The following is a 13,529-nucleotide window of genomic DNA, read 5'->3' as shown; positions in this document are numbered from 1 at the left end:
AAGAGACTCGACAACCACAGCAGCCGACGCCTCACGGCTACTGAGGTGACGATGAAGCGGCCCCCCGCCTTTTATAGACGGATGTCATGAATATTCAATGAGGAGGCGTGGCCAACGCGGAGGCGGGGCCCGCGCGTACTGACGGGGCGCGGTGCTCCTGAATATCAAGCGCGGAGTGGGGGGGGGGGGGGGGAAGGGGGCGTGCCCCCTTATGAATTATGTGGATTGTGGGCGGGGCCGCGCGCGCCCCAACGTTCTGTCCCTTCAAAGTGTGAGAAGATGGCGGCGGCGGGCCCCGGCGGCCGGGCCGCGGTGCCGGCGCGACGGGGGCGGCGGCGGCGTGGGCGGACCGGGGCGGCGGCGGCAGCTGAGGAGGACGAGGTGGTGTTAGCGGTGGCGGATTGCCCGGTATGCCGCCAGGCTCTGGTAGAGGCGGTGACGCCGCCCTGCCGCCACTCGCTTTGCCTCGCCTGCTTCCAACGCTGCCTGCAGGGCCCGGGCCTCTGCTGCCCGCTCTGCCGCAGCCGCCTCTCCACCTGGGCCCGCCGCCAGCAGGCCCGACCCGAGCCCGCCGCGACGACGGCCGCCGGAGGAGGCGGGGAGCAGCGGCCGCCGGACCAAGGTGCGGCGGCGGCGGCGGCGGCGGGCCTGCCCCTCCCCCTCCCCTCCGGTTCCAACCGCCGCCGGCGGCGCGAGGGGAGGCGGGGGGGGGGAAGGAGGAGGAGGAGGAGGAGGAGGAGGGAGGGGGCGCGGGGCGCGCGCGGGAGTGGGGGGGGGGGGGGTGGGGTGGTCTCGGCGCCGAGGGGGGCGGAGCCAGCGCGCGGGAGGGTGCGATGAGCCGGCGGGGGCTCAGCCCCGAGGGGGCGGGGCCGGCTCGGCCTGCCAAGACGGGGAGGAGGGGGAGTGCGATGAGTTTGTGGGGGCTCAGCCCGTCCCTGCGGGGCTAAGCCCACCTTCCTTTGCAGTGGCAGGACGGGTAGCCCGGACACACACACACACACACACGTTTCCCCCCCATGCCATGCCTGGATCAACATCAGGCTCCCCTTGCCAACAGCATCAGCGATGGGAAGAGGTATGGGGTGGGAGGGGGGCAGCAGGACGGTGCCCCCCCTTCAGAGAGCATCAGCGAGATGGGAGGCGCGAAGGCCGGGTGGGAGCAGGCTGCCGGCAGCGTCTCGCCCCGTTCTCAGCCCCGTGTCTGCTTGAACCCTGAAATGGCGAACGGCCAGTTATTTTTATAATAACGTTGCCCAAAAAGTGAATGGTTACGATGGTGCCACCCCTCGGAAGGGCTGGTAAAAGCTGGGCGGGTTTCTGAGCGAGGAAAGCTTTTGCGCCGTGGGAAGTGCCGGTCCCTTGTTGACATCAAAAAAAGTCCATCGTTTCTGAGTTCATGGCTTTGTGTCACGCGTTTCCTCCCCATCTCTCAAGCCGCCAGCCTTCCTCAACTTCTAGAAAACCACTCCCTGTGTTTTGTTTAAAATAAATCCTCGTTTGAGCCAGCGGTGTGGCTCTTTGCCGGTGAGAGCCGAGGAGGCGCTGCAGAAGATGCCCACCTTGCTGCTGTCAAAACTCCCGGTGCGCCGGGATCTTCTGCCAGCACCGTGGTGCCTGTTGGTCGGAGAGGTGATGCGGCAGCGCTGGCAGAGATTGGCTGCCTCCGCTGCACCTACACCAGTGCTTCACCGATGCAGCGATGCTGGTGGGAGCCCTGTAGAGCAGACGAGGCTTTAAGCTATGGATAAATGTCCTTTTAGCCATCCAGCCATGCCCTAACCATTCCTTTTTGAGCACGTTACTGGTCTCCCGGTTCATGCTTGTGTCAGCACCCTCTAATTTGCTGCGGGAAAAATTGGCAGGATGAGCTTAAACAGCTTAAATTGGTGGTTTGAACTAACCCCACTAACCTTTGCTGGAAGCGAATTGGGAAGCCTTCGTGCAGAAGGATTTGCTGAATCAATGAACAGACGGGCTGTCCGGAGGGAGCCGAGCCAAATGGCTGGGAGCAGTTCCTCCTCCCTGGCCCAGCCGGAGGAGGGACAACTGAAACTCCCTGAGTCGATCTCTGCTCCAAGGTAGTTGTGTCAGTCATGCTTAAATATACTCAGCTTTGTCCAACCTAGCTTGAATTAGAATATCCAGCCATGCTGCAGGAATGCTTATGCAGTATTGGCTGTATTTTTTTAAGGAAAAGTAGTTTCAATTCTCTGCTTGTCTTGAATTGTCTGAGATGTGTATATTTTGCAGCAAGGCATGCGGTCATCTTGTTGGTTGTCATTTCCTGCCTACCTGAACTTCCTAAAGTTCTGGAAGTGTCTTGGAGAGAATCGTGGAACGTCTTAGCACTGAGAAATGTGGGATGTGACCCCCAAATGCAGACAGACACCTGCAGCTGAGTGTCACCTCGTATGGCTTTGTCATGGGCACTCTAAATTGGGCTAGACTAACCCCTACTTGTGCCATACTCTGGTCACATTTCATACCGCAGACCTCGCTGCTGTAGAGCGGTTGAGTTAACAGCCGATGAGATCAGCTAAAATGAGCTGTAATCTTGAATGGCATTCCTGCTGCATTTCTAGCCTAGGGTCAAGCTTGTCCTTAAGCAGCACCAGACAGCTGTGTCACACTGAAAGCTGTGAAGGTAATTGGCCACTTAGGTTGTAAGTTGGGCTAACGCCGTGGAAATCAAAGGTAGTTTATCCATTAAGAGTGGTAACCTACGATGTGCAGAGAGAGAGAAGTGGATGTCATTTATCTCAACATTAGTGAGGCTTATTGGAGAACCACAGAACGGCTGAGGTTGGCAGGGACCTCTGCAGACTGCCTAGTCCAACCCCTGCTCAAAGCAGGGTCAGCAGGAGCAGGTTGCCCAGGACCGTGTCCAGTTGGGTTTTGACTGTCTCCAAGGTTGGAGACTCTGTAGCCTCCCTGGGCAACCTGTACTGGTGCTTGACCACCCTGACAGTAAAAAGGAGATTTCCTATGTTAAATGGAATTTCTTGTATCTCAATTTGTGCCCATTTCCTCTCATTCTGTCACTGGGCACCGCTGAGAAGAGCCTGGCTCTCCCTTCTCTACTGTCTTCCAGCAGGTACTTAAACACATGGGTAAGATCCCCCCAAGCCTTCTCTTCTCCAGGCTGAACAGTCCCAGCTCTCTCAGCCTCCTCTTATATGTCAGATACTCTAGTCCCTTAATGGTCTTCATGGCCCTTCACTGGTCAAGATAAACAACATCCACTGCTCTCCACTCATGCACTGGGCCAGTCATCTTATCACGGAAGACTACTGCGTTGGTTAAGCATGCTATCTTTTTCATAAATCCAAGCTGACTACTTCCCAAACACCTCCTTGTCCTTGTCTAGAAGTGGTTTCCAGGAATAGTTGCTCCATCACCTTCCCAGGGATCAAGGTGGAGCTGGCCCTGTCATTCCTCCTCCTTGCCTTTTTTGAAGGGAGGAGTGACATTTGCTTTCTTCCAGGCCTGAAGAACCTCTCCTGATCACCATGACCTTTCAAAGATAATCAAGAGTGGCCTCACAATGACATTGGCCAGCTCCCTCAGCACTCCTGGGTGCAACCCATTAGGTCCCACAGACTTGTGTATGTCTAGTTTGTTTAAATGTTCCCTAACCTGATCCTCCCTCCAGCAAGGGTGGGTCTTCCTTGTTCCAGCCTTTCCCCCATGTACCAGGGGCCTGGGATTCCTGAAGCTGGTCTTAGAATCACAGAACGGTTTGGGTTGGAAGCGACCTTAAAGACCATCTAGTTCCAACCCCCTGCCATGGGCAGGGACACCTTCACTAGACCAGGTTGCTCCAAGCCCCATCCAGCCTGGCCTTGAACACTGCCAGGGATGGGGAATCAACCACCTCTCTGGGCAACCTGTGCTAGTCTCGCCTCCCTCATTGTAAAACATTTCTTCCTTATGTCCAGTCTAAACCTGCCATCTTTCAGTTTAAACCATTGCCCCTTGTCCTGTCACTACGGGCCCTGGTAAAAAGTCTCTCTCCATCTGTTTTATAACCCCCCTATATATACCGAAAGGAGGCAGTGGGCACAAACTGAGACACAAGAAGTTTCACTTGCCCTAAGAAAAACACCTTTCACTGTGCAGGTGACCAAGCACTGGCACAGGTTGCCCAGGGAGGTTGTGGAGTCTCCATCGTTGGAGATGGACATGGACCTGGCCAGCCTACTTCTGGTGACCCTGCTTGAGCAGAGGGGTTTGGTCCCCAGAGGTCTTTGCAAACCTCAGCTATTCTGTGATTCTGTTATCAAACACTGAATAAGCTGATGTATTCAGTTAAATAACTTAAAATCTGCAAATTCTTAAAAACTGTTTGGTATGACCTCTTGACATACCTTGATTATTCCAGCTTAAATTGGCTAATTAATCACAGTTTCAAGTCTCAATTTTTGTCATTGACTTTGGTATTCGTACATAATAGTGGGCTTAAGGAGCTCTCAGACCTTGGCTGAGACTGGGGATTCTGCATTAGGTGCTATACAAATACTTATGAAGAAAAAGTCCTTGTCATGACACTTGTCAAACAAAACCAGGTAGAAGTAAGCAGAGACAATGCGTACTTGCTGCCTGTGTTATGTCTTAGCGTGGGCTGCGTTTGCTTGCCTGCTCCTGGGCACCAGATGCCCTTCGAGCTGCCCTGCTGCCTTCAGCCTGGCCCTCCAGCTGCTGCTCCAGAAGGGTCTGGGTGGCCCGTAGGTCCCAGGTGGGCATCTCGAAGCACCATATAGCAGCTGGAAAGGCACCCTAGATGCTACTATAAAACCAGATTTTGAGCTAAAGATGCAGTAGTGGCTGTAATACTTTGCTAAGTAAGGTTTCTTATATTAAAACTGTTGCCTGGTGAAAGACTTGGAAGGCAGAGAGGTGCAGCAGATGGGAGGCTTGGAGACTGTGGGTATGTGTTTGAGGATTCAGCTAGCCAAGAAGAAGAAAGAACATAACATGTTCACGGCGAGGTGCTCAGCCTGCTTTGCAAGAAAATAAGTACCTTCATATTTCTCCCAAGGAAGATGGAATACCCTATGAATCAAGACAAAAGAAAAGGGTCTTGTGAAAAAGGACAAGCAGATGAGGTTGTGGCTGTATCTTCTCAGGCAGCAGGCACAAGGCCCACCTTCAGTATCAGATACCCGCATTGATAGATTTTTGCCCATCAATCCTGACGTTACTGTCCCAGATTATAGATGACTTCAGGGAGCTTGGAAAATTGCTGAAGGACAAGTGTTTCCCCATGAACTGGGAAACAGAAATTCAATTTTGCAAGGAGAGGGCTTGTTAAGCTGGTCAAGAGCTTTAAACTCCTAACATGAAAGTGGTCTGGGAGGGAGAGAATAAAATGACTGCTTTTGGAAGGGACAGGGGAAGTCTGCTCCTGTACACCAAGGCAGGATTGAGCGTACCTAAACCATTCCTCATAGACATCTGAGTCATCCATTCATACAGAGGTGGCAGAAGGGAATCCCATGGCCACCTTTGTTTCAGCCTCTGAACACTTGAAAAATTTTGCCTAATATCTAATCAAAATCTCCTTTGTTATAAATGCAGCTGATTTCTTTTGTTTCTCTTCTGCCCGGTAGCTATGCAGAACAATTAATAACTGATGCTTTTATACGAGGGGTAGGGTGTTTTTGCCAGACTTCTAACATGACTTCCCCCTCCTTCCTCCAAGTCTTTTTTTGGCTGTGGTTTCCCTCTTTCCCCACTGGACCAGACCAGTCTAGTTCTTGAGCATTTCCTGGTGATTCCTTAATTTCCTGTCATTTCTGTTCTGTAGTCTGTCAGCAGTTTTTTGTCTCAAGACCACAGTGCTAAGAGTTTAGAAACAGCAATCCCGATGAAGCCTTTCCCTGCTATGTGAAAAGCAGTGATTTACTCCCCATGTCCAGCTGATTAAAGTTGGCACCACCTCTTTTTTCCTCCTTGTCACAGCATTGGTGTTGTGTGGCTGTTTGAAGGGGATGGGTTAAATTTAAGATTGCCCAGGAAAAGAAATAAGGTAGGGGTGTCTCTGCAGGGACGGTAACAACTGTGCCATGAGACTCTCAGAGTGCTTGCACCTCCGTCTCCTCCCTCGCTGTACTCTCTCCAGTCATCCACAATACTTAAATTATTTTTAATCTATCATTCAAGCTGTTAATGAAGAGAGTGATTAGGACCAGACCCAGCACTAGCCCCAGCAGCCAATGTGAGAGGCTGTCTTGGCATGGCAGTGGATCATTAACTCTTAGAAAATAATTTTTCAGCTAGATGTGCATCGATCTGAATAGTGGTTATACCTAGACTAGCTTTTTTTTCTCACTGTGCATCTAATAATGTTCTTTTTTATGTGCTTCTAAATGAAAAAGACAAAACAGGTTTGGCGTACTGTTACTCAGGGTGCTGAGGTCGGGGTTATTCTGCAAAACAGGGATATATCCAGATAATACAGGAACTAGAGGGTGATCTGGGAATCGGCATGCAAGGAAACCCCATGGAATGAGCCTGCGTCTGCTGAAATTTCAGCTCCGTCTCGGGACCAGCCCTGCTGTACCCAGCCTGGCAGCTCTGCAGGGTTGCATGTGTGTCTGGCAGCTCCAGGAGAGCACACGAGCTTTAGTGGTTGTGCAATGCTGCGCCTGAGCTGAAGTGGTCTCCATGAGCCCCAAGGGTGTTGGCACTAAACCGTGTCTAGCAAAATTTCTTAACCCGTCTTCATGAGTTTAAGAGCTGTCGCTCCTTGCCCCGCTCCCACTCCTGATAGCTTCCCCATCTAGGACTCTTGAGCTTCTTCCCTTCGATGCCTTCACACCACACTCCTACCTCCCCAGCCAGCTCTTCTCCTTTCTCCACAGAGGCATAAGGGCAGGATTTTGAGTTCCTTTGCAGTAGCTCCTACTGTTGTATTTTCTTGCTTTATTTCTTTATCCATTTCTGTCCAGAGCAAGTTTTGGACAGTGCAGGAGGCAGTTCCTGCATGGGCTGCTCAAAAGTACGTGGGTGACCCCTAACACAGCGCATCCTGCTAGTCCTTAACTCGCTCTGTAAAGAAAAATTGTGGACATCTTGGTCTCTACAGCAGGTAAAATACCCTCTCATGCCCAAGAGATGAAGTCATATTGTTACTTGTTTCCCTCTCATCCCCTAATTATCCCATCAAAGAAGGAGATTGGATTGAATTAATGCAAGTTGTTCTTACAGAATTGGTGTTAGTTCGTTGTCTGCCTGTTACTTCCCAGATACTTGCTAATGAACTAACAATTGGTTGTAGTACCCGTTCGCATATTGAAACTAAGCCTGCTGATTTACAGTTTTCAAGTAGCTGCTTCCCCTCTCGTTCCCCTACTTCTCCATGACCTTAAAGAAAACCCCTTTGCTCCAGGAAGCCTCGAAGACAACCACAAACAGTTCAGAACTTACCAAGGGGGATTTCACCAGCTTTCTAAAGCCACCTCTTCTCCCTCTTGCATCCCCAGACAGCCTCTCCATCTTCCATCTTCCTTTATTCAAAGCCTCTTCCCAGGGGTTGCTACCAGCAGGAACACATCTTTTGGATTTATACCCAATATGGCTCGAACAACTCCCATCTTAGCCGAGACTGGCTCTCAGCACACCATGCAGAGGCATCAACCAGTTCTCGGCTGCGTCCCTGGAGGGGTCTATCCATTTACAGTCTATTGTATTCTTGAACTTGGTACATTCCTTTTAGCTTAAATGGCATTTCATCTATTTATACCACCGTGCAACTCACAAATTTTATAAATTCTATCCTAAGACCTATTTATGGTACATGCATCTTGTGAATCCCTCAGCCTTGCATTCATTGTTAGCTGACCATAAAAACAAGGGAAGTCACACCATTCATACGGATGAGAAACAGTATTCAAGAGAGTTCTTCCAAAATACATTTCCTTTGCACTTTTTGTGCCATCTTATTTACTTCTTGTTTCTGCGCTTCTGTTTCTTAAAGTACCTGATCACAGTTAATTTTTGGTAAACACCAAAGTATCGCTCTTCTGAATACTTAAGCTTTCACTGTGTCAGTTATTTCTCTGCCCTCTTTCCTTTAACTGATGGACTTTATTGTTTTCTGTCTTGCTTTTAATGCATGTCTAGATCCACTTTTTGGTGGCTTTGTGTGCCTTTTCCCAGGTCCCTAAGCCAAGCTTTTGAAAATGAAGAAACGGAACAAGAGGTGTAGGGGAAAGCAATGCTTTCTATGCCTGGCATCAGTGCTAGGGGAGCCGGGTCGCTCTGTTTGGAACATAAATCAAGGAAAATTAGGTAGTTCTCCCTTTGTACTCCGCTCTGGTGAGACCCCACCCTGCATCCAGCTCTGGGGTCCTCAGCACAGGAGAGACAGGAACCTGTTGGAGCAGGTCCAGAGGAGGGACACAAGAATGAACAGCGGGATGGAGAACCTTTCCTGTGGGGAAAGGCTGAGAGAGTTGGGGTTGTTCAGCCTGGAGAAGAGAGGGCTCCAGGGAGACCTTATTGCAGCCTTTTTACCATGGCCTGTAGTGACAGGACAAGGGGCAACTGCTTTCAGTTTAAAGAGGGTAAGTTTAGATTAGACATAAGGAGGAAATTCTTTATGATGAGGGTGGTGAGACACTGGCGCAGGTTGCCAAGAGAAGTTGAGGGTGCCCCATCACTGAAAGTGTTCAAGGTCAGGTTGGACGGGGCTTGGCAACCTGATCTAGTGGAAGATCATAGAATCATGGAATCATTTAGGTTAGAAAAGACCTTTAAGATCATCGAGTCCAACCATACACTTAACAATGCCAAGTCCACCACTAAATGTCCTTGCCCAAGGCAGTGGGGTTGGACTAGATGATCTTCAAAGATCCCTTCTAACCCAAACCATTCTATGATTCTATGAAAATCTGTTGGGAAGACTTGTCTCAAGGAGATTATTGAAATTATTGGTACTAGCCTATTTAGGATGTAGCAAGTGAGGCAGAAATGACAGTATATTAATAGCTATCAACCACATTAACATTTTTCTAGTGTCATCTCCTGCTTCAGCTGGAACTCCAGGCTCAGAACTAGATTAAATCTATTTTTGTCCCATTTGGCTGTGAGTGAGAACTGGTCTGGAGCCTGTTGTGGTACAGGAGCTGCTTTGGGGTGAAAACACTTCTTTGGAGGGTTGTATTTTTTTCAGTAGATTGGTCTTAGCTTGATTGAGTTTCTGTCTCTGGTTTGCTGTGACCACAGATGCCCGTGGCAGGGTAGGAGAAGGGGGCTGGCGATGCCACGTGTTGTCCTACTGATACGTGACAGCCCAAAGTCTTCTTACAGCTCCAACCTTACTGATTCTTCCACTTAGAAGAAAGTTGCAGATTTGTGGCCGAAATGGTCTGAGTTTTAATTTGTTGTTTCCAAATATGCCCTGATCCACCAATGCTGAAATATATATATATGCAGTATGCCATTGGCGTATCTTCATGTAATTTAGTTAACATCCTTTTAAAAGAACTAGGGTAACTACTCTTGTTGGAAAACTGTTCCCAAACCTCTCTGTAGTCAGAAAACTTCTAACTTCTTGGTGTATGTTTTGAAAACATTAAGATCTCATCTTCACCTCCAAGTATAAACACTAACTGCTGGAAGTTAAAAGGAAAACCAGTGAAAACCTCAAGGTTTTGATTATACCTGCCAGGGATGAAGGGGAGAAGGAAGCTACAAAGTCTGCTGAAAGTTTCTGTAGAAGCTGGAGGTGAGGGGGATTCGCAGCTGCAGGTGGCAGAGCTTTGACTTGCCGGATGGCATCGGTTTGACAAAACCCGGGAGCCTCTGAACAACAGACAGGGAACCGAAGGGTTTCTGAATTGAGTTCAACTTATTTTTCTTCAACCCCTGTTGCTGAATTCACCAGATGGATGTTTCTGAATCTTTTGCCAGTAAATATAAAATCTGCTGGTCAGGAGTGCGGATTAACAGTGATGGTGTGTAATGCACACTTCTGTGCTAACGTTGAAAGGATGGAGTCATTCAAGGGGATTGAGGCTACAAGTCAAATGCCTCTCATAAAGAGAACCAGTGTTAAATAATTAGAAAATCTTTTGTCTTCTCAAATAGTGCAGAAATCAATTGTTTTTTCCAAGATTGAGCACAACGCGATGAAACTCTTGTCTGCCAGCATGAAAGAGCAGGATGCCAGGTTAGATCCTGCCGCTGTGACTGTTTCAGTGCTATCACCCTGCTTGGAAGGAGCATCCCAGTGCTGACCTTCCCAACAGCCCTTCCAAGTCAGCTTCATTTAGAAACCGTTTCTGTTGACCCACAGCTCGCTTGAGAGGAAAAGCAAGCAGGAGCTTTGCTGCAAAATCAAGTAAAAGGCCATATTTTCCATCATCTTAGCCGTTTCTGTTGTTCTCCTAGGTTGTAGCACACATCGAAATAGCTGAGCAGCCTTGTCCTGACCTGAACATCCAGAATTAGCATGGGGAGGTGTGCTGGAGAAACACATGTGATCATTTTGCCTTCCTCCCCACCTGCATCCTAGTGCGAGGACCAGTCTGGTTCGATTTGCAGCAGTTCTGTGCAGATAGAAGCATCCTTGGCTGGGGGCAGCCACCATGCAGCATTGCTTTACCCCAGAAACTACATGGGGGTGTTTTAAACGTAGATATACAGTTGTGCATACATTTTTGGTTTCATCTCTTCTACACAGAGTTAGAAATTTGGGGTCTCGTCTCTTTTGACCCATGTGTAAAATATACAAGTGGTACATAAAGACACTATAGATAAAATTGCTTCCACCTAGTGTTGGTCCACTTCAGCTAAACCAGCACAACTTTATAGATAAATGTTGTTCCATTATTCAAAATCTCTGTCTTGCTGAACCCATGTAAGCAATGAAACAGTTGATGTGGCTTGTCTTTACTGCTGCATGTTTCCCTCGGGTTAGCTCATATGCTTTTATTACCCTGGAGGAAAAAAAATACACCTTTTTAGCTATGAAGGTAAGGTCTGAGACAAGCCTTAAACATTCAGAAGTAACTGAAGTTTGCTATAGGGGCGTTACAGATTGCTGGTGCTCTTGGGACTGTCTGTGTGGAAGTTCAGCTTGATAAAATTCACAAAGAACTGGAACTGCTCAAGGACACAATTGAAAAAACATTTTGAGAAGCCGGTTTCCAGCGCAGCCGGTTGCAGGCGCAGAAGCAGGAGTGAGGAATGCAGCCTGGCCTCCCCAGCATTGCCACCGCTTGGGATTTTTATCACACATGTTGGGACAGTTTGGATGTTTTCCTTTAAAAACAAGCCTAGCTCGCACAGGCATGTGAGTAAGAGGGAATAGCAGCTTTTTCTTTAAAAAAAAAAAAGCCTCATAATCTTTATGCTTGATGTTTAATTACCAGAGATTTTCCCACCCCCCCCCCTTTTAAAGCAAGTATTAAAGAAATACTCGGTGATTTGTTCAGCTCTGGCATTGGCAGCATTCCCTCTCCAGAGCTACTTGAGCAGGAAGCTCCAGAGTTTGCACTCACTCTCAACCAGTGAGGTGGGAGTGAAGTTATGGAGCTGTCCTCTAAGAACTTTAAAAGCAAACTGGTAGAAGGCAGGACAGGTGAAAACAGGATTTAGTAGTCTTTAAATGGCATGTTTCAGCACCAGGACTGTGACCTGTCCCCAGGGAGGAGGAGGCACACGTGGCCGTGAACCGGAGGATTGCTGGGTGTTTGATTTACATACCCCACCATGAACTTTTTATTTCAGGCCAATGTGTTTGAGGAATAAAACTGCTTTCTAAATAAAACATGTGGTGAAGCTGCTGGTTTATATCCCTTAATTTTAGCAAGCTGGGAAAAGGAAATACCACTGAATTTTCCTCCTTGCTCGTACCCGTTTCATCCTGAGCGTAGCATATTGGGATGATGAGCTGCGCTGCACCCTGGCTGGACTACTGATAAGGGCTGAGCCAGGACGGTTGTTCAGGGGTGGTTGTTTTATTCTGGTTGTTCCCTTTTCCATCCAGGCTCCTCTGACTGTAGTGAAACTTGCCCAGACTTGTGCTGCACAGAAGCGGGAGGGAGCTTTGAGGCCAACATAAAGAAGAGAGTCATTTGGGGAGTAACGAACTCTAGGGATGGAGGTTAAACTATAACCCCGTGCCAATACGCTTTTGGTTCCTGAATTCCCGAGGGGGAAGGGAGGAAGCAGGAGCAGGATGGGGAATTCCTGCCGGACGGAGCAGCCCGCCTGCCCAGCTTCAAAATACTGACCTCAGGGAGTGTATTGCAAGCAGAACAAAAGCTGTGCTTGCTCTGGACTGGTGGGACAGCACTGCAAACAGCTGCAAAGGGGAAAGGGATGTGGAGGAGTAAAAACCACTGTTTATATACAAAATAGAGAGCATTCTCGATGTGTTCATTTAAATGGCAGAAGGGCACAGGTGTGAATTCAGGGTGTTGTGTTGCTGCTGTCAGCCTGTGTTTCTTGGGTGTCTGGCTGGAGCAGATGCTTAAAGCCTGGTTTTATTTCTAGGACTCAGGTTCCCTATGACATCTCAGGGCTGTTACTTAACCTCTGTGTTTACATCCTCCTGATACTCCCCTGATTGTTTAACTGCTTGTCAAGAACTCTTGAGAATCTCAAAATAAACTATAGAAGTGCAAAATGGTATTACTTGGCCATCCTCCTCCCAATGTTTCTGTATGTTAAAAAGAGCTTTGATAGCAGTGTCATAATATAAGCATACGTGCTTGAAAAAATGCTGCAGAACCTCTTGTGCAGTCCATGGAGAGCTTACCCTTTTGGGGAAATAATGGACAACCCCAGTCATCATACACTAAAAAGTGTTTCCTTTTTTTCCCTTCTCTTTCCAGACTTCATATTCAGAGCACCCATTAAATTAAGCAAACCAGGGGAACTCCGAGAAGAATATGAAAGCCAGCTAAGGAAGGTACGGTATTCTGTGTAATTGCGGTTTTTCTTCGAGAATAACTTGGATTTCCTGTAGGAATGCCATTCTACCTATAAGGAAACTTGAAGAGCTCTTTATTCCTGCTCTGTAACAAAGGTCATTTATTCCCTTTATGCTGTTCAGCCAGTTCAGGAAAATGTTGGCAGTAATCGAGCAAGTAGAAGCCAGATTTTGCTGTCTTAGGCTGCCTTCCAGAACATGGAAATGTACCTTCCTTGGTGGACCTCGAGCAACTGTTGAGTTGTACAGGGTTTATTAGAGCATCAGTATAAAGGCTTTTGCAGCATAAGGCATCTCCTGCAGTAATGTCGTTCTCAGAAACAATCTATTCCAAACTAGAGCTTTCTGTCTATTTTTAGGCAAGAAAAAGAATGTCATTTAAAGACAAAAAACTGAGAAGGGAAGAAAAGCTTTTCAGCTGTTTTGGAGTTAAAGTTTGGGAAAATATTTTTTACATTTAAAAAGGGATTTTTTTCCTAATCTAAATCATTGAAATGTCTCCAGTGGCTAGTAATTTATGGAAATTGGCTGCTTTTTAAGTGAGAAAAATTGCTGTGAAAGCAATGACTGCTGCAGCCGAGCGGAT

The 13,529-nt window shown here is 48.1% G+C and overlaps 1 protein-coding gene across 1 annotated transcript in view; it reads left to right on the top strand.

The window, feature by feature from the left end:
* The first annotated feature begins 279 nt into the window (after positions 1 to 279).
* Positions 280 to 13,529, top strand: part of RNF169 (ring finger protein 169) — a 28,505-nt gene continuing 15,255 nt past the window's right edge. The window contains exons 1-2 of the mRNA XM_049823192.1: positions 280 to 622; positions 12,846 to 12,922. Of these exons, the coding sequence (XP_049679149.1) occupies positions 280 to 622; positions 12,846 to 12,922 (420 nt within the window). The remainder of the gene's footprint in view (positions 623 to 12,845; positions 12,923 to 13,529) is intronic.

This window comes from Accipiter gentilis, chromosome 19 (genome assembly GCF_929443795.1).
Source record: "Accipiter gentilis chromosome 19, bAccGen1.1, whole genome shotgun sequence".
Classification (NCBI taxonomy): Eukaryota; Metazoa; Chordata; class Aves; order Accipitriformes; family Accipitridae; genus Astur; species Astur gentilis.
Note: the sequence above shows the minus strand (reverse complement) of the source record. Positions and strands in the feature narration are given on the sequence as shown.